At 34.8% G+C, this 21,728-nt stretch overlaps 1 protein-coding gene across 8 annotated transcripts in view; it reads left to right on the forward strand.

Annotated features, from left to right (window-relative positions):
* The window catches only part of TMEM87A (transmembrane protein 87A), a 62,299-nt gene that overhangs the window by 36,294 nt on the left and 4,277 nt on the right, over window positions 1-21,728 (forward strand). For 3 of the 8 annotated variants that reach the window (XM_037834213.1, XM_037834209.1, XM_037834214.1), the window contains 12 exons: window positions 4,122-4,183; window positions 5,028-5,211; window positions 6,964-7,063; window positions 9,220-9,313; window positions 10,089-10,160; window positions 12,577-12,685; window positions 13,706-13,764; window positions 14,530-14,633; window positions 19,287-19,360; window positions 19,789-19,850; window positions 20,486-20,541; window positions 21,119-21,149. In XM_037834213.1, the coding sequence (XP_037690141.1) occupies window positions 4,122-4,183; window positions 5,028-5,211; window positions 6,964-7,063; window positions 9,220-9,313; window positions 10,089-10,160; window positions 12,577-12,685; window positions 13,706-13,764; window positions 14,530-14,633; window positions 19,287-19,360; window positions 19,789-19,850; window positions 20,486-20,541; window positions 21,119-21,149 (1,007 nt within the window). Of the gene's footprint in view, window positions 1-4,121; window positions 4,184-5,027; window positions 5,212-6,963; window positions 7,064-9,219; window positions 9,314-10,088; window positions 10,161-10,776; window positions 10,846-12,576; window positions 12,686-13,705; window positions 13,765-14,529; window positions 14,634-19,286; window positions 19,361-19,788; window positions 19,851-20,485; window positions 20,542-21,118; window positions 21,150-21,728 lie in introns of all 8 variants that reach the window. The other 5 variants (XM_037834210.1, XM_037834216.1, XM_037834211.1 and 2 more) reach the window with 4 other exon arrangements.

Consider the following 21,728-nt stretch of genomic DNA (forward strand, 5'->3'; position numbering starts at 1 on the left):
GCTCACCAATGTTTATTGTGGCATTATTCACAATTGCCAAAAGATGGAAGCAACCCAAGTGTCTATCAACCAATGAGTGGATACATGAAATGTAATGTTTTTCAGCCGTTAAAAGGAAATGAAGTCCTTACACATGCAGAAACATGAATGAACCTGTTAAGACATCATGTTGAGTGAAATAAGCCATACACAAAAGGACAAATATTGTATGATCCTACTGATTTGAAATAATTAGAATAAACACTCATAGAATCAGAATCTAGAATTTAGGTTACCCAGGGATGGGATGGGGATAGGGAATGGGAAGTTAAGGCTTAAAGACATACAGCTAAATGAAAAAATAGAGTGGGGTGGGGGGATGATTTGGGTGTTCTTTTTTACTTTTATTTTTTTATTCTTATTTTCACTTTTTCTGGTACAAGGAAAATGTTCAAAAAATAGATTGGAGTGATGAATGCACAACTATATGATGGTACTGTGAACAATTGTACACTTTGGATGATTGTATGGTATGTGAATATATCTCAATAAAATTGAATTTAAAAAAAACATACAGTGTTCCTATTTGGAATGATGGAAAAGCTTTAGTAATTGATGATGGTGATTGTAGCACAACACTGTGAACATTATTAACAGCACTGAAATATCTGAATATTATTAAAAGAGGAAATGTTAGATTGTATGTATGGTAACAGAATTAAAAAAAAAAATCCATGGAACTACACTTCACAAACAGCAAACCCTAAGTTAAATCATGGAGTATAGTTAATAGTACAATTCTAAAAATGCACTATCATCAATTGTAACAAATATTCCACACTGCAAGGTGTTAATAATAGGGTGGTATATGGGAATCCTGTATTTTATGCATGATTTTTCTTAAACCCACAACTTACCTATTAAAGAATTTTTAAAGGACCAAAAAAATAAAACAGGTGGAGAGCTGGGTTTGGCCCATGTGCTGTATTTTGCTGACCTGTGGCATAGAGTAGAATAAACATAGAATTTGACACAAATGTTATTTTATTTGCCCTTTTATTAAATTAAGAACAATTCTGCTATGAAATTATGATTGCTATTATGGGATGCTCTTTTTGTTCGTAAAATTATTGGGTCTAGTTTGCTTTTAATAATGGCATGTCCTTTTTGCCTAATAAAAGCTGGTGGGAAATTTTTTTTAATGTGCAGTTATTGGTCTGTCTCTGGAGATCATTAATTATCAGATACATCAAATTTTTATTTATTAATCATACCTAGAGTTTAACCAGATACTTTTATCAATTATAGACAACCTTAAAACTGTCAAAGTTTGCTTTAGTGAGGCAAATCTGTCTTTCAGATTTGTGTGACTATCACTTGTTCTGTTTTACTACTTTGTTATTAACAGAGTATTTTAAAAATGTTAACTAGCAAGTTTTGGGGAATGCCAATTTTGTGTTTATTGGTTGGTGATTTGCTTCAGTCTGATATTTTGAATTTTCATTTTGGAGTGGGGATCTATAGGGTACATGATTTGGAAACTATATTTTCCCATATTTTATCAGGGAGAGTACACTGTGAGTTAATATGAATTCCTAGTTGTTGTTTTCTTTATTTTAATATCTCATTCTGAAAAGGATCTAAGGTGGCTTACAGAGATCCATGAAAATGGCAAGATCATGTAAAAATTTAAGTAGGTAAAAAAAAAAAAAAGCAAAAAAAAACAAGCAATAGGAAAATATGTAGGTAAGAGGGATAGAAAACAAAGGTAGAGGCAGAATGAAAGAATGAAGTCCTGTACCTTTCAAAGGATATTAGTTATGTAAAGAAAAAGTACATATGAATTGTATTTGGCATTTAGAGGAGGTAGAAAATAGTTCCAGTTAGGAAGCTCAGCGATGGAGGGAATAGCATTCAATCTAGGCTTGAAAGATGTGAGTAAGGGAACAAAGTCTTTTCCACTTCAGATACTGACAGGAGCAAAGGCATGGAGGACTATGTGGTGAGAAGCACATCCTGTGGAAACACTTAATGAATGTTGAAGTTCTGTACGATTATAATGTAATGTTCAACGGGATTTTATTTATTTTTTAAATTAAAGAAGTTGTGAATTTACAGTACAATCATGCATGAAATATAGGATTCCCTGTACCACCTTATTATTAACATCTTGTATTTGGTATGGTACATTTATTACAATTGATGAAAGAATTGTACTTTTTTTTTATAATTGTAGTATTTACTATAGTCCATGGTTTAACTTAGGGCTCACTGTTTGTGTTGAGTAGTTCCATGGATTTTTTTTTTTTTTTAATCTTTATTCTAGGACCATATATACAACGTAACATTTCCCTTTTAACCACATTCAGGTATATATATTTTTCATTGCTGTTAATAACGTTCACAATGTGCTGACATCACCACCATCCATTATCACATGTGTCCATCATTCCAAATAGAAACTCTGTAGAGGCATACCCTAGAGATACTGTGGGTTTCGTTCCAGACCACTGCAATAAAGTAAATATCGTAATAATGCGAGTCACGTGACTGTTTTTGGTTTCCCAGTGCAAATGGTAAATGAGCACTGGCTTCAACTTAAAGTCACCGGCTGTATTCACCCCTAACAAGAGAGTTAACCTGTCCTCGAAAACTTTGAAACCAGGCATTGATGACTTCTCTCTAGCTGTGAAAGTCCTAGATGGCATCTTCTTGCAATAGAAGGCTGTTTCGTGTACATTGAAAATCTGTTGGTTCGTTTACCCACTTTCATTAATTATCTTAGCTACATCTTCTGGATAACTTGCTGCAGCTTCAGCGTCAACACTTGCTGCTTCATCTTGGTTGCACTTTAATGTTATGGAGACGGCTTCTTTCCTTAAACGTCATGAACCAACCTCTGCTAGCTTCAAACTTTCTTGTGCAGCTTCCTCATCTCTCTCAGCCTTCATAGAATTGAAGAAGATTATGGTCTTGCTCTGGATTACGCTTTGGCTTAAGGGAATGTGGCTGGTTTGATCTTCTATCCAGACCACTCAGACTTTCTTCATACAATAATGCTTTTTCACTTTATCATTCAGGTGTGTCACTGCAGTAGCACTTTTAATTTCCTTCAAGAACTTTTCCTTTGTATTCACAGCTTGGCTAACTGCTTGGCACAAAGGCCTATCTCAGCTTCCAACTTGCTCACTAAGTTTAATCATTTCTAGCTTTTGATTTAAAGTGAGTGACATGTGACTCTTCCTTTCACTTGACCACTTAGAGACCATTGTATGTTTATTAACTGGCCTAATTTCAATATTGTTTGTCTCAGGGAAAAGAGAGGCTGCAAAGAGGGAGAGAGACAGAGGATTGGTCAAAATACACGCATTTATCGATTAAGTTTGCCATCTTATATGTGCATGGTTTATGGTGCCCCCCAAACAATTGCAAAAGTGACAACAAAGATCACTGATCACATATCACCATAACAAATATGATAATAATGAAGTTTGAAATATTGTAAGAATTACCAAAATGTGACAAGAGACATGAAGTGATGAGCACTTATTGTTAGTAAAAGGGCACTGATAGACTTGTTCAACACAGGGTTGCCATAAACCTTCAATTTGTAAAAAATGCAGTATCTGTGAGGTACAGTTAAGTGAAATGCAAGAAAATGAGGTATGCCGTATATTTTAAGCCATACTCCCTATTTCTTTTGCCCATCCCATCTCCTGGGAATCTGTCTTCTAGATTGTTATTATGAATTTGCTTATTCTAATTATTTCATATCAGCGAGGTCATACAATATTTGTCCTTTTATGTCTGGCTTATTTCACTGAACCTGAAGTCTTCAGATTTCATCCATGTTGACATATGTATCAGAGCATCATTCCTTTTTATGGCTGAATAATATTCCATTATATGTGTATGCCACATTTTGTTTATCCATTCATTGGTTGATAGATACTTGGGTTGCTTCCATCTTTAGGCACCTGTGAATAATGCTGTTATGAACATTGGTGTGCAGTGTCAGGATATAAGTGGTTTAAAGTAAATGATCCAATATAGTTTTCATTACTTTCACTAAACAAATATAAGATAATGCTCGTTTACTTTCTGCATTCTTTAAATTAATTCTGAGGATTTTGTTTTGGCAGTGACTGTTGAAGTCAAGGGTCCCTATGAATACCTCACTCTTGAAGACTATCCATTGATGATTGTAAGTGAGTTTATGTTCTTTAACCTCCATATTAAATGAATTTAGCTTAAAAGAATTTGTACCAATTTTCTTTTTAAAACAATTGTTCCCGAGAAGTTCAGAAAATAAATATTGTTTGTAGTTCTGAACTTATTTCTTATTAAAATTTGACCTAGGGAGGATCAGTGAACCTCTCTGTACCTCATTTTCTCATATAAAATGAAGGTGTTGATGACTTACGGAATTTTAGATTTGGAAAGTACCTCAAAGATCATCTCATATTCTCTCTAGGATCCAAAGCCAGGGCATTTCTTAGTACAACCTTATAATTTCTGATCCCACTTAAATAATTAAATGTTGAAGTTTCCTTGTTTTCATTGTTGTGTGTGTGTGTGCATGGTATCTGTGTTCTGTTTATCTATTATCTATTTGTGTGTTAGTCTATTTTCTGATTTTTGGTTTTTGTTCATGATTGTTTTGTTTTTGTTCTCCCTTTCTCCTTTATAGTTTTCCCATTTTGTTGTGTTTCATTGCCTCCAGATGTATCCAACCCTGCCACGCCTATTTTCTTCCTCAGTGTTGTCTTCATTTATGCATCTTTAGGTTATGAGCTGATAAAGCTCCTTTAATAAAGAAGAGCAGTCACTGTTCAGAATAATTCCTTATGATGTCTCCCTTTGCTCAAGAGGAGACAATTCTTCTGTGTTAATTAGTATTGAATTCCAAAGAAATAAAATGATTATTTTTTAATAGAAGTTATGTTTATTTTTTTGTGGTTTGGTAAGACTATATAATAATACTAAATCTAGAAACATGGCTCTTAGCCCTAATTCTCCTTTTTATCTTTTATCCACTTGAATGACAGTTTTTCATGGTGATGTGTATAGTATATGTCCTGTTTGGTGTTTTGTGGCTGGGCTGGTCTGCCTGCTACTGGAGAGATCTCCTGAGAATTCAGTTTTGGATTGGTGCTGTGATCTTCCTGGGAATGCTTGAGAAAGCTGTATTCTATGCAGAATTTCAAAACATCAGATACAAAGGAGAATCTGGTATGTAACCCAAAAGGCTTACCATTTTGTGAGTGATGGCAGGTGAGACAAGTGAAAAGTTTCCCAAGGTCAGCAGTCATTAAATAGGTCTAGCTTTAAAATTACTTAGTTATTAGAATAACTTCAGCAGAATCACCACGATTGTGACTTTTGCTTTTTTTTTTTTTCTTTCAAAGTGTTAGAAATTTTATTGAAGCCAACATTCCATAAGGTCATACTCATACAAGTCAAACTGCAAGAAATTCTAGACACACAAACTATCATCTATGTTAACAGGCCATGTTTCTTCTCCAAATGTCAAAATGTACTTTGTTTTAATGATACAAAAAGTCATTAAAAGGCAAGTCTGCTGTCCAGTTGTGTTGGGTAAAGTATGTTTATTTCATGGAATCCATGTTAAAAGAACCCTGTCATGATTGTATATTATCACAGCACTTGTATATTAATCCATTTCCTCAATTCCTGAAGTTGAACAGCCATCTTGATTTCTCCTTGGTTGGTTCCATTGGAGAATCTTTTTTTTTTTTTTTTTTTTTAATTAAATTCAGTTTTATTGAAATACATTCACACACCATACATTCATCCATGGTATACAGTCCACTGTCCACAGTATGATAACATAGTTATATGTTCATCACCACAATCTATCTCTGAACATTTTCCTTACATCAGAAAGAACCAGAACAAGAATACAAAATAAAGTGAAAAAAGAACACCCAAATCATCCCCCCATCCCACCCCATTTGTCCTTTAGTTTTTATCCCCATTTTTCTACTCATCCATACACTAGATAAAGGGGGTGTGATCCACAAGGTCTTCACAGTCACACTGTCACCCCTTGTAATCTACATTATTATATAATTGTGACTTTTGCTTTTAATCTTGTAACTTAGGTGTTCAGTGATATAGTGTCATTTTACTGAAATATGTTCTTAAAAGTTATTTTAAGCAGTAGCGGTCATTTTGGGAAGGGCTATTATCATCATGGAATCTCAGTCATTATTGATTTGCAAGGCACCATTGTTTTATAAATCTAAGAAAGAAACACTGCCAATTTAATTATAATTATGCCATTGATTGTAAGACACACCCTTATTTCAAAGATGTTAAAATGTGGTGGGAAAGTGCATCTGTGGATTGATAATGCACAGTAATAATCAAGAAAAATAGAAGGATGCTTATGGGTTACTAAGGTAATTGGTAATGATAGAAATTATTGTGTTGTGAAGTTTTTGTGATTTTCAGTTCCTTCTCATCGGACAGTTTCATTGATAATAATCATTGTTCCAAGATATACTAATTAATCTTTTTCTGGTCTTTGAAAGGGATTAAAAATAGTAGATGTGAAAACTGAGTTGAAAACTACGTATATTTCTGTTCTGTGCTTTTCTATGTATACCTATATTTCACAGTTTTTTTAAATGGGGAAAAAAATTTCCTGTCCTATGCTATAACCTGTCCATACAGGGAAGGGTATTCTGTTTGTTTTTTAGTGTAGGGTTGGGGTGTGGGGGTGCTTGTGAATTGAGCACAGCAGATTGCTGTACAGGTGAGCAAGATCACAAATGGTGTCAGCTTGTATACTTGTAAAAATTGCAAAAGAGGTTTTTGTTTATTTGTTTGTTTTTAAAATTAGGACTAAAACCAGTGCAAATTCTGAAGAATGTTAGGGATTCTCCTTCTGGCAGTAGAATCATGCCTTTTGCCAAACCTAGATTACAGTGCCCCTTCTCCTTTTCTTCTTTCTGGTAGTCCAAGGTGCCCTGATCCTTGCAGAGCTGCTTTCAGCAGTGAAACGCTCATTGGCTCGAACCTTGGTCATCATAGTCAGTCTGGGCTATGGCATAGTCAAGTAAGTATTAATTCGTATATGAAAGAGCAAAGTGAAGTGCTGATTAAATTGAAACAGTGTTGTAGGTTCCCAGTGTAGTACTTCTGAAAGACTTGCTATACGAAATAGTTAAATCATAGGTTTATAAACTTAGGAAAAGAATTAGTGTTTCGTTTTACTCGTTAGAACTCAAGGAGCATCTGCAGGAAATGAATGACATTGAACCACCAAACTATTAGTGATTTTACTCTTCCAAAATATTATTACAAATCAAGTTTTTCTATGTGATTCTAAAGCATTCTGAAAATTTTTTTATTCAAAAATGCTACATACTTAGCATTGTTCTAGACCCTGGGGAATACAGCAAGTAAACAAAAGACTTGGAAATTACATTTGTGGAGGGAGGGGCACAGACAGAAAGAAGTAAGTGAAATATCTAACATGTCAGTGGTAAGTGCCGTGGAGCAAATAAAGCAGGGAAAGGGGATGGGAAGTGCTAGGCAGGAGGCAGAGCTTGCAATTCTAAATAGAGTGATAAGGTAAGGCCTCACTTGCTGACATTTAAACAAAGATCCAAAGGAGGTGAGGGAGCTATATGTACACCATGGGAAGAGGTGCTGAGATGTGATTAGAATCTGTATAGATTTTGAAGGTAGAGCCAGTGGAATTTGCTGAGGGATCAGATGTGTTGTGAAAGAGAGGAGAATCAAGGATGATGCTAACCATTTTGGAATTAGCAGGTGGAAGGATGGAATTGACATTTACTGAGTTCAGGAAGACCTTAGGTGGAGTAAGTTTGGACCAGGGGCATGATTAGGAGTTCAGTTAGACATCCGAATAAATATAGGAGAAGTGAGGGAGATAGGTTGGGTGTAGATATAAATTTGGTAATCATCAGTTCATAGACTTTATTTAAAGCCATTAGACTGAATGTGATCTCCAAGCAAGTGACTGTAGGTAGAGAAAAGGTCCAAGGCCTGAGCCCTTGAACATTTTCTGTTATTTAGAAATCAGTGAAATGAAGTAGAATTAGAATAAAGGTGATTCAGAAGGAGTGATCAGTGAGGTGGGAGGAAAATTTGAATAATGTATTTCAAGGAGGGAATATTTAATTGTGTCGAATATTCCTGATAGGTCAATTAATATGAGAATTGAAATTGACTGTTGGATTTAACATCCTGGAAGATACTAGTGACCTAAGCAAGAATGGTTTCAATGAGGTGGTAGGGACAAAAGGCTGATTAGAGTAGATTAATGAGAGAATGTGAGGAGAGGAGTTGGAAACAGCCAAGTATAGAAAGTTAAGTTAGTTCAAGGAGTTTCATTTGAAATAGTATTGAGAAAAGAGTTTTGTTTTTTTTTTTATATTTATTCATTCAGCAAATTCTTGCATACCTCTGATAGATCAGGAAGTATTCTAGGTATTTAGGATATACCAGTAGGAGGTGGGGGGAAATCCCTGCCCATTTGAAACTCTTCTAGTGTATAACAAAAAATTTAAGAACAAATATGGCTAAGGCTTAGGTAGACATGATCTAGGACAGTGCATCTCAAACTATAATGTACTAATGAATCATCCGGGGATCTTACTAAAACGTAGATTCTGACTCAGAAGGATTTTGGATATCAGGGATCCTGAGGTCTTTCCTCCTTCAAGAGAAGTTGCTCAAAAGACTTTTCATATTTTGTTGGGTTTTGAGCTTGCAAATGCACTATTTACTTAAAATGCAATAGGACATTTGATGGTATTAAGGACTTAACTTTTTTAGACTTGATGATGGTATTATGGTATGTTAAAAAAATAGTCCCTATCTTTTAAAATTATGCTCTGAAAATATGCAAATAAAAAGATTAGGATATTTGGGATTTGCTTCAGGATAATATGGGAGGATGGGAAATTGATGGTGTGTATGGGGCAGGATTGGCTTTGGCTGTATTTCCAAATTCTCCGTAATAAAAAGCTTAAAAAAATGTAGTAACCAAGGTCCAGATATAAATTGTTCACTGTCTTGTTTTAAGACCATAATAAGTTCTTGTGACTTTTTTCTCCCAGGTGAATCAAGTGTTATTTAGCTCTGTAAAGTATTGATTTGAAAATTTAACATGAGTTCTTGTTTCTTAGCCTGTCTTGGGTTTTGTCGCATTTGCACTCAGCTATCTCTTTGCTTCCTCTTTAGGCCTCGCCTTGGAGTCACTCTTCACAAGGTTGTGGTAGCAGGAGCCCTCTATCTTTTGTTCTCTGGCATGGAAGGGGTCCTCAGAGTTACTGGGGTCAGTACCGCTTAATTGGAGTTTTTGTGGTCAGTTTAGATGTATTCTTTTCATCTTCATAAAGTGGATTGGAAATATTGATGGGCTTCTTTGCTGTTTTCTCTAAGTCAGCTTTGGACTCTAATTTTCAAAATGTAGCTTTAATTCATTTTTTCATTTTAATCCATCTATTAGAGCTTTATAAATTTAATGGGGGGCTGGGAATGAATGCTTTCCCATCTGTCCCCAAATTGGTAATTACTTAGTTCCTCCTTCCAGACAGCCTACTCTCTTCCTCATATAAGTAACAAACTTTGGAAACATGTGCTTACTGGTTAAAAGAACAAGTGCTCTTTGCTTAACTGGCATTTGCATTTCAGAGCCTTTCTAAAATGCAGGTGATTAAGTTTTATACCATTCTTGAGAATTACATAATTATTCCTTTCATCAGTGAAAGAACCAAACACTGAGATACAAGTGATTAAGAAAGTTATGTTCGAGTTAGATTAATGTGAAGACAAAGTGAATCTTCTGGGCCATTCCAAATTTTTCTATTTAAAAATTTGTATTCTATAATAGCCTGCTAAATTCAAGTTGTAAATGCTATATGCTTGGCTTTGCCCTCAAGAAAACAGGGCTCAGTAAGTTTTGCAATAAATTGCCTCTTAAATAAAGCACCTTATTGGATGCAATTTTTTTTTTTTTTCAAATCACTCTGTCCTCTGTATGTAATTTCCTTAGACTTTTAGCAACTCTAACCCTCTATCAATTAATTTTCTTCCTTCTTCTGCTGTAGTATTTTTCTTATACCTTGGCTTTGATAGTAAACGTGACCCTCTCAGCAGTTGATGCCTGTATTATTTTATGGATATCCTTTTAATAAAGCCCTGGTCGTTGGGTAATTAGGGTTATATACAATAGTATCTTCTATATTATACATTTATGAAAACAAGCAGCATAGTTTTGGGAACAGATAATTGCCTTACATTTTGGGGGGGGCGCTAAGCGCTTGTTTGTAAAATCCCATTGTATTTTAATTCTGGACATCAATAACTTATATGAATATGCGGTAATTTTTTTTTTAATATGAGAAGGATCTTTTTAGACTTGTATCCAAAATTACGATAGGAAAGTATTGATAGATGGGGCTTCTAAACATGGTAACTTTTTCGGTGTGTTCACTTTTCAACATGATCTTAATATGCATTATGGTTGTTGCCTCTTATTAGTTAGCAGCATGTTTCATTGTTTTGAGATCGTAATTGATAATCTGTATGACATACTTATAGCTATATATTCCAAGTGATGGTTTGTCAGAAGGAAAGAATGATATAGGTGCCAAGTGTTATTCCTTTTTATTTTATTTTTTTAGTTCTAATGCTAACCATTCCAGATGATTTTATAAATGCAGAATCATGTGCTGGTTTCTTCTCTGTGCCTTGCTAGACATCTCTTTTTCACCACCTCTTTTTCTTTGTCTGCAGGCCCAGACTGATCTTGCTTCCTTGGCCTTTATCCCCTTGGCTTTCCTAGACACTGCCCTGTGCTGGTGGATATCCTTCTCATTGGCTTATTTGATGGCGGTCCATTTTCTTCCTTGGGAATGGGTTTCCATTGATCTTTCTGCAAAGGGTTTTTACCAGTTTTTTTGATGACTCCTTAGTGTGGGAAATAGGGTATTTTAATTCTAACAACCTGAGGGCTCAGGTAAGCACTTGTTTTGTTGTTGTTTAAAATTACATCAGAAGTTGGTGACTGGGAACTTAACTTAGCAGAAGATACAGCTTCTGTCTTTTCTTTTTTAAATGAGCATTTCACTTTGATTTTCGACTTATTTGTGCACCCCACTTAGTGTTAAAATCACTGGCTGCTCTAGTTTTACTCTTTATTTCAGCCTCTAGCAATTATTAAATGCTTTGAAAATTATGAAAAGAGTTTGAATCTTAAAATGTGGTTTCAGGAACTACATAGGTTGTTTAACTCTTCTAAAAAGATATATAGGCTTAGCAGGCAAATGTTTTTTTTTCCTTCTCAAAAGCTGATGGAATTGTCTGAAGACTTACACCCTTCAAAATAAATATTGATTCATTTGCAGGCAAAGTCTTCCAGCAGTTAACAAACAAATTTCTATTTGAACAATCTTTTCTCCTGCTTCTTAAAAGTAAATATTTGTTTGTTAGGGACTTGGCCTGTTTGGTGAAGGATTCAAGTTTTTTGACTTATCTTTTTGAAGGTTATTTTGACTTTTTTTTTTTTTTTGTATTTATTTGGTTCTATGTGCAGTTGTGCAATCTTATTGTCTTGATAGACTGTTAACTGTTGCAAAAATCTGAATGCGAACAAAAGTGTGTAATTTTGTGAATTTGAGTGGACTTCTGAAATGTTTGAAGTTGAAGTATCCTGTGTCCAAATGACCAAAACTTTTCTAGGTCAGTATCTTTCCATGTGTGTGTTGTGAACTACTATGATGGTTGGGAGGAGTGGAGAGAGGTAGGTGGGACTGGCCCATTCGAAGAGAAAACCCATTAACTAGGTAGCAGCCAAGGCTCTGTCAAAGGGCAGAGTAAGTTCCAACTCCCTTATTTTCATATCTGCTCCTTCTTCTGAAAATTGGATATGAGAGCAGAAATCCTCTTTAGTTGTCATGGTTCTCCTTTTCTCTTTTTCTGACTATTTAGGAGAGTCATTGCTTTTGGAGCCTGACTACCTGGGATTCTCAGACAATTGTAGGGTCCTCTTAATTCAGGGTAGCACAGGCAGTACATGACAGGTTCCTTAAGATGGCATAAGGGAACTGAGTGTAGAACTCTTAGGTGGTAGGCACAAGTGTAATTATTGCCCTAGGCCAGATTAACTGGGACAGTTGAGAGCAGAGTCACCCACATTTAAGGAAGAGAGAAGATGGTGTTGACTCCTTGTCCCTTGCCTGTTACTCATTTTCATTTCATCTTCCATTTGCCTCTTTCTTTTTTTATCTTTTCTGTTGTTTCTTTAGAAAGCTGCATCTTGTCTTTATTTTTCTCCTTTTAATTTTTTTCCCTCTTATTTTATGCAGTCTTATTTTCTCCTGGTTCTGTCTTCTTTTCAATGTCTCATCAAAATTGATGGCTTTCTTACTATCTTCATGAGGCTTGAGGGTGTTTGTGAGCTTGAGAATAAGAGAGCTGTAAGGCTCTAGTATCCATAGCTCTATTAGTATGATCCCAGATCCTCAGAGAACTTAAGGATTAATTTACTGGTTTATTGTTTTTTTCTGAATGTTGATTTCCTTGACCTGCAAACACATATTTATTAGCTTGACTCAAACAATGAAGCTATTAAAACTTCGGAGGAACATTGTAAAACTCTCTTTGTACCGACATTTCACCAACACGCTTATCTTGGCAGTGGCAGGTAAGTCAGGAACTTTCTTCCTTCTTAAATGAGTGCCTTCTGGAACAGAGATTCTTAACCTGCAAGGCCATGGGTAGACTTTCCAAAATTACATAAACAGTTTTGCATATTTCACTTGGAGAAAGGGTCCTTAGCTTTTGTCAAATTCTAAGAACCATTTATTTTTTTAAGTATATATCTCTTGGGGCGAGTTAGCTTGAGGGTCAAATAGGGTTTATATTCTTTCTTTGAAGACAGTAGCCCTTGCTTATTTGGGTTTATTGAATAGCTATAGAATTTAAGATTAGGGTACGTTGCTAGTATATAGCTTTTATGTATGTCGCTAAGAGTGCATAAAATATCGACATTAGGTAGACCATAGCCAAACTGGGCTTCTTTATCTGCCTCTTGGCCGTTGTACCAGCAATAATGAGGTCTGCCCTATGAGTGGAACCAGTTCTTCTGTTTGTGTTGCAGTTATTTTATCAACCTGTTTATCCTGTTTTTCATCTGACTAGACAAAGAGAAATTATTGTTACTATGCTAAGGATAAAGGAAGGAAAAAAACCCAATAATATTAGTCAGGAGTGGTTAACAGGAGGCCCTTAACTTTTCAAGTGTTTCTGGATTACCATTTTATGTTATTGATAATACTAGAAAAAGCCATATTGCCAATAACTTGTTTTATACTGAAGCAGCAAGATGGCAGACAAAACTGTTCTTAAGCACAGAAAGGGTTGACAAGACAAAGTGGAGTTTTACTCAAATAGCTTTCTTTTTCTCTATAATTAATATTTCAGTATGTAGCATGGACGTTGCTCATAGTAGGTGTTCAGTAAATTTGAAAATTAAAGAAAATTTATTGTAAATTAGTAAATTTGGTAAATTTGTATTGAATAGATTTGTTAAAATAACTGATAGAAAGTGATTTTTGATGTATTAGGGGCTAGGGGTGTGAGGACTTCTACTTAACTGGAATTAGAGAATATAATTGGGGATGTAAACAAACATACTCTGACCAGGTTTTTCATTGCTTGACAGCGTCTATTGTGTTTATCATCTGGACGACCATGAAGTTCAGGATAGTGACTTGTCAGTCGGTGAGTCATAAGCACATGCATTAATGAATAAAGTAAGGTATGCACCATATACAAAGTTAGTGCTACATATCCACTCTGAGGGTTTGATAGCCCTTCCTGTACTCTTATGGTGCTTGGTATTGTAGGGATTTTTAAATTTTTTCGTTTGACTACATATCCCAATACTGAGAGAGAATTCTGCATTTCTGTCACAGTCTGTCATAATCCTCTTTTGCCTTAACTAAAAATTCTCGGACAAGAAATCCAGAATACTGAACATTAAGCATGTGCAAATAATGCTAATCTCAGTAGAAACCGTGTCCTTAAGATCCGAATACAAAGACTGTGGCCAATCAGGTAAAGACAGTGTAGCATTTCTTTGGTGGCACCTAGGGCTCTATTTTGGGGAAAGAAAGAAAGAAAGAGAGAGAGAAAAGAAAGGAAAGGAAGAAATAAAAGAAAGAAAGAAAATAAAACAAAAAATAATCTCATGTTACTTTTCCTTCCCTGTATAAAAATCCTTCTCTAAGAAGTCTCAGAGCTATAATGAAACTTTGACAAGTGCTCGGTTTAGTTGGGGCCTTTTCTTTAATAAAATAAGCACTACAAAGGAAAAAAAAACTATGTTTATTCATTCTGCATCCCTCAGCACAGTGCCTAGCACATAGCAGACTTTTAGTAAATATGAGTTTGATGAATGTATAAGTGATTCTTGTTCTGTGGCAAGGGCTTTGTGGACAGAGTGCTAACATAAAGTATATAAATGAACTTTTCCCCTTTTGTTAGGACTGGCGAGAGCTGTGGGTAGACGATGCCATCTGGCGGTTGCTGTTCTCCATGATCCTCTTTGTCATCATGGTTCTATGGCGACCATCTGCAAATAACCAGAGGTTCTTAGACTCTTTTTGTTTATTGAACACTGTATAGCCATGACATCAATTGAGGGTGGGGGACAGTGTCATATAGTGGAAGGGACACTGGTTGTGGATTCAGAAGAATTAGGTTCCTGTTTCAGCTCTGTTACCAATTTGCTTTGTGAGTTTTTGGCATGCTGCTTCTTTTCACCTCTCTGAGCCTTCGTTTCCTTTTCATATAATGAGGGGGATTTAACCAATTATATGAGCTTCCTTTCAGCTGTGGCATCTTCTGATAATACAAGTATTCATATGGGTAAATAAGGAAGGTAGATAGATTGTCACACTTGTAATGAGTGTCTCTCCTGCCTAGTGTCCAGAAGGGAAGAACAGTTTCTAAAGTCAGCAGCCCATCTCATTTGTAATGGTAGAGAGGATTAAATGAAAACTTATGTTACTGACTTTGGAATTAAAAATCCATATGCAAATTTGCTTTGTCCAACTGTTGACAAATCTCAATTATTTAGGAACTGGCTGTCTTTGGTGAATATCCATGCCTTTGTTTCCCTTGTTTTTCCTCTTTTGCATTTAGACAGTTAAGTGCTGATATAAAGCAACCCAAACTCCAAAGAAGGAAAAGAGTGAAATGGTGTAACTAAACAGCTAATTTTATACTCAGGCATACCAGTAAAAGATTTGGAAAGAAAATAGGTGAGATCCTTCTCTTATCCCGTGAAAATAGCTTTGTTGTCTTTTCAGACTGTAATCTAGATTCATCGAAAAATAATTAAACATTAGAAAAAAGGTGTAAAAGAAAATAAAGGAGATCAGAAATCACACTGTTCAGAAAGAACCTTGACATTCTGATGACTCCTATGTCAATATATTATTGCTCTGCTGCTCATTCAATATCTATAATATCTATATAAAAATTTTCCCTTTTTCAGTCTTTTATTTTTCCTTTTGCTTTAAGCCCATCTTTTTTCTCTCTCTTTTCTTTTAAAACATTGCCCCTGTTCCCAGTAACTCCAATGTTAATAGCCTAATAGGGTATATCCTTGCACATTTTACTCCCTGTACATTCTTGTATAAATAAATAGGTTTGTTTTGTCATTTAACAAAACTAGAATCTTATTTACTCAGTAGTATGTTGTGGAAATTTCATCCAAGGCAACCAGTTTAAATTGAACTCATCCATTTTCATGGATGGCATATTACATGATACAGATGTAATGTGGTTAATTCAGTTTTTCCCCTATTGATGGCCTTTTGGAGTATTTCCGGCTTGGGGTGTGTGGGGGTTCCCATGGCCACCCATATGTTCATTAATTCACTGGAAGGACTAAGCATATAATTGCACTTATGGGTAAGGTTTATTACAGCAGAATCGTAAGTCAGCAAGGTAAAAAGACACACACGGTGTTCTGGTTTGCTAGAGTTGCTGTTATGCAAAACAGTAGACATGGATTGGCTTTTATAAAGGGGATTTATTAGGTTACAGATTATAGTTCTAAGGCCATGAAAGTGTCCACACTAAGGCATCAACAAGAGGATACCTTCACCGAAGAATGGCCGATGGCATCCAGAACACCTTTGTCAGCTGGGAAGGCACGTGGCTGGTGTCTGCTGGTCCTTTGCCTCCTGGGTTATATTTCAAAGTGGCTTTCTCCAAAATGTCTCTGAGCTTCTATCTTCACTCCTCTCTCTCAGCTCCTGTGTGTCCTTGCTTCTTTCTCCTAGGGCGTTTCTCTCTAAGCATCTGGGGGTCCTCTCTTAGCTTCTCTGGGGTCAACTCTGGGCTTCGTCTGTTAGCTTAGCATCTCCAGACATCCCTCTGTCTGCAACTCCAAACATCAGTGTCTGTGTCAACTCTTGAACTCTCTTAAGTATGCCAGTGAACTAATCAAGACCCACCGTGAATGGGCAGGGACCATACCTCCTCGGAAATAATTTAATCAAAGGTATCATCCACAGTTGGGTGAATCACATCCCCATGGAAACAAAATGTTCCACCCTACAAGATGGGTTAAAAGATCATGGCTCTTCAGGGGTCCATAACAGTTTCAAACCGGCACACATGGAGTCTGAAGAAATCCGTATTTTCTTTCCTTATGTTCTTTCCCTCCTGTGAAGGATTTCATTAAGCATGCTCCTTTCCCCAGCAGTAAAATATGCAGTAACTCACATGCCCATTAGAGACTAGGCCCAAGGTTAATGGTGGCTAGTCACATAAGCACCCTCTGTCTAGTATGTACCAAAATTCCAGACCCTCAGAAGGAAAGCAAGCATTCCACATAAATCACATTGTACAGTCTAGGCATGTGATATACTCATATTAGTTAGGGAACAGGTTAAGTGACAAGTTCCCAGACACCAGCCATGGACGAGCTTTGCAAGTAAGCCCTTCTAAAGTCCTGCTGTATTTTTTCTGCACAGAGGATATTAAAATAGGAACAGGCTGCAGTAATGTATTAAATATTCTTTTGTATCTATTCTTATGTACTCCAGTACTCCCTTGCCCCATTCTATTTTTCCCCCATAGTATTTATTACCTCCTAAATCCTATTTATTTATTTAGTATATTTATTGTACTACTATACCCCAAATCCTGCCCCTACCCCCAAGCAAATATAAGCTCCACAAGGGCAAAGAACTGTTCGTGGCATATGATGGATGCTCAGTAAATGTCAGTTTAATGAGTAGGTTTGTGATTGCTGGGTTAAAGTGTGTGTGTATTTGTAATTTTAAAGTATAACTAGAATGCTTTTCAAAAAATGGAAACAAATTACGTATCTACTAACAATGGTATGAGAGGTACTCTCTTCTTTCCCCTACACCTCCCATTTTATTTAATTTTTGCAGATCTGGTGGATGAGAATTAATGTTCAGTATTATTTTGATTTACATTTAAGGCCAAGTTGCTTTTCTTGTCTTCATATATTTATTGGCCATCTACAACTTTTTCTACTGTGGATTAACTTTTTATATCTTTGACTTAATTTTTATTGGCTTATTGATCATTTTCTTATTGATTTGTAAGTATTTGTAATATATTTTGGATGCCAATATTTTGCCTGTTTTAGGCATTGCAGATATTTTCTCCTAGTTTGTTGATTACTTTTTTATTATTTTTTTTATGGTATTTTTGGTCATACAGAAACTTAGAAATGTGGATTCAAATTTTCATTCTTTTCAGAAACTTAATGCTTTAAATATTTTATGTCTTGTTTAAAAAATCCTTTTCTAGCCTGAGTCATAAAGTTATTCTCCTATAGTTTCTTTGAATAGTTTTACATTTATTTTTCATAATTGAGACTTTCATCCATAAAGAATTGTTTGATTCTGAGCTCTCCATTCTCTTCAAATTCATCAGTAGCATTCTTTCTTCATTATTCTAGCTTTCTGATAAGTCCTGGTATATGGAGGTACTAAGACCCCTTTTATCATCTTTTTTAAAACCAGGCTTTGCTATTAGGTCTTTGCTCTTTAATATTAATTTTGGATTGTTAATTCTAGGGAAACCATGTTAGGATTTTGATTGGAATGTAATTGAATTAATGAATTGATTAGGGACATTTATATTTTTTAAATCTTTTAAAATATGACTTTTCTAAATATGTATAAGAATGCCACTGATTTTTGCATATTTGTCTTATAACCATCGACCATCCTACATTATCTTAACTCGAATAGTTTCTAGAGTTTCTCAACAGAGAAAAATAGTCTTTTTGTTTAAGGTAATGAGTGTGTTGTTCGTTCCTTGTCAAATAATCTTCCGTCCTCATTTCTGTTTCTTGTATTACCTCATGGGCAAGAATTATATTGAATAAAAGCAGTGAGAGTGCACTTCCTCATCTTATTCTGATTTTAAAATAAATACTCCTTAAGTATTATCAGTAACAATGACATTTACATGAATTTTTGTTAGTTACCCTTTAATAACTACTATTCTTAGCTTATTAACAGTTTTAATCATTAAAGGGAGATTCTCAAAACAAGGTAGAATGAAAATAGTTAGCAACAGTAAAATGAAAAGTGCAGAGTGAGGTCAAAGCTAAAGCATTTTAGGAATTACCTGTCTGGCAGCTTCTTTGCTGAGTCTCTTAGAAGTTGGGAAGGAAAGGCAGGGAGGTGTGCAAGATCAGACCTTCATCATCTCAGGTTTCCACTTGGAAATTGAGATTTTAAATTACCTGATACACACAAGATCAGGCCTCCATATTCTTAACTCCCAATTTGAAGGCTAAGATTTTAAATTACATGAGAATTTACTTATCTCTGTATGATTCATATTCTTATAAATGAACATTTATTGAATGCTTACTATGTGTCAGGTATTGTTCTAAGTACTTTATTTGTAACTACTTATTTAATTTTCACAAAACACCCCTATGAGTTATATTCTATTATTATCTCCATTTACAGATCAGGAAACTGAGGCACAGAGAAATTAAATGGTTTAAAATAATATATGGTGAGCCTATGCTCTAAACATGATAATGTCCATGAAAATGTTGATATAATAAGCAATTGACAGTTTTCTGAAGGGGAAGAATATTTCATAATTCATTAAACTGATTTTTGAATGACTAATTGCAGTTTCAGTAATTAGTCCTGTAAAATCCAAATAATGGAGGAGTTTAGCAGTTTTCTGATTTTTTCCCTTCTATTCTATGTTTGTTCTGCCAGGTTTGCCTTTTCACCATTATCTGAGGAAGAGGAGGAGGATGAGCAAAAGGAACCTATGCTGAAAGAAAGCTTTGGTAGTGATAAAATTCATCTTTTATTTTTGCTTTACATATTCTTTTCTGGTTTATACAAATAAAGTAAGTATGACATTTGTGGTATCAAAATCAAGATACTTTGATACAAATACATTGTTTATTATTTTACAGAGTATCATTCCTCAGTTTGGTATTTGATGAAGTTAGGGTGAAGAGAAAATAAGGTTATGAAACTTCAGATAAAGCCAGAGTAAATTCAGTAAATAAATGCATATTAAAGGTTGAGTTTACTTGATGGAGATGAGCTGAAAATTTAGCTTTGAACTTTACGGCGTAAATTTAAAGATGGAGAAACATTTGTATAATCAGTCAGTAACCTTAAAAATAAAGTTCTGAATCCATTTTTGCAAGTTTTGCTGGTCTGTTAACGTTGTTTTAACCAATCTACATTTTTTTTCCTTCCACAGAAGGAATGAAAATGAGGAGTACCAAACAAGAACCGAATGGAAATAGTAAAGTGAACAAAGCAGTAAGTATGACTTCTTTTCTGCTTTTGTCTTTGCCCTGTCTCCCAGCCCTTAGTGAATCTCATCAGTTGTGTATAGGCCTTAATGATTTTTGTACAGACACTTAAAATTATGCTTGTTTTAGAAATCGTTTTTTATATATGTCATTTACATTTTTACAAACAGACAAAAGTGATTCTAAGGCCTAGTAATCTTTAATTAGATGATTTGTATTTGGAAAAGTACTAGACAGATCTGATGGTTCTGTTTGTTGGTTTTCATCAACAAAGTCATAGTTTCATTAACAATGCCCAAGGTTCTTTTCAGTCAGCAGTTATTATAGAGCTGTATGCATGCACCCTACATTTAAAAGCTTTAGAATTTATCTCAGTTTTAAAGAACAAAGCCTGCCTGAAGCAAATGCTTGGTGTTAGGCCATTGAGAAGAGAACATTTGATTATGTAGAACATCATTTTCTATTTCTGTTATATGGTTTTTTTAATTAGATCGACTTTTCTGTTAACAGTCCCATTTATGTGACTATACTATTTCAGAGTGACAAAAGATTAAATTTAAAGATTTTAAGACTTCTTTAAATCCTTACTTGAGAGGTATTATTTGGTGCATTTTATTACAACTGGTACCTGTATGTTCCCAGCAGGAAGATGATTTGAAGTGGGTAGAAGAAAATGTTCCTTCTTCTGTGACAGATGTGTAAGTTTTTTAATCATTACCACAAGAATCTTATATTATAGTTAGTACTGTTTTTATTATTAAACATACATTGGCTGAAAAGCATACAAATGAGAATGCTTGTAATTAACTTTAAAAGAGAACTATATAATTAAAAGATTATAAATGATAAATGGACCAAAGTATATGGAATTAATTGTTCAGATGATATTTCTGCTTAGAAAGATTTAGCTGTGTCTTCCTAAAATCAGTGGGACGATTCTTTTAGAATTTTTTATTTCCCTTCCAGGGCTTTAATTTTCATGAAACGTTGGTCCTATTAGAATGCAGTGTGTGTGTGTGTGTGTGTGTGTGTGTGTATTTATAATATAATATATATATACACATACACCATATATACAATTACTATATATATTATATATATATGTTACATATATTTTACTTTTTCTTCCTTCTCTCCTGAAAGGGCCATTAATAAGATGTAAATCTTAGATAATTACAAAAAATTTTCATATTGCACTCATCATTCCACTGTCCTTTATGAACCATTTATGGCTCTATTTTATATTGTCCAATTTGATGTTTTGTCTCCCTGCAGAGCACTTCCAGCCCTTCTGGATTCAGATGAGGTTAGTAATCAAATCATGTCATTATTCTCTTCAGATAATTAGAATTATAGTTAATACCACTGATATTTATGTTGACTTTTAATTTGCCTCCACACAGTTCATTTAGGAGGCTTCAGATGAAGTCTTATGTAAGAACTGTAGTCTGGGTTCATGAGAACTAGTTCTGGACAAATTCTGAATAGTTGGTTATTCTAGAACCTCTTGATTTCAGAAAGCCTTTTAGGGGAAGCATCTTGCCTGATTCATATTCAAGGTGTTAGGATTGGTTGTTATTAAAATGGTTTATGCATCTTGCATCTTGAAGACGATTGTATGAAAATGTAGCTTATGAGGGGTGACAGTGTGATTGGGAAAGCCATATGGACCACACTCCCATTTGTCCAGTGTATGAATGGATGAGTAGAAAAATGGGGGCAAAAAAAAAAAAAAAAAGCACCTAGTGTTCTTTTCTACTTTAATTGTTCTTTTTCACTTTAATTTTTATTCTTATTATTTGTGTGTGTGTGTGGTAATGAAAATGTTCAAAAATTAATTTTGGTGATGAATGCACAACTATATAATGGTACTGTGAACAATTGA

The sequence above is a fragment of the Choloepus didactylus genome, chromosome 4 (genome assembly GCF_015220235.1).
Source record: "Choloepus didactylus isolate mChoDid1 chromosome 4, mChoDid1.pri, whole genome shotgun sequence".
NCBI classification, from domain to species: domain Eukaryota; kingdom Metazoa; phylum Chordata; class Mammalia; order Pilosa; family Megalonychidae; genus Choloepus; species Choloepus didactylus.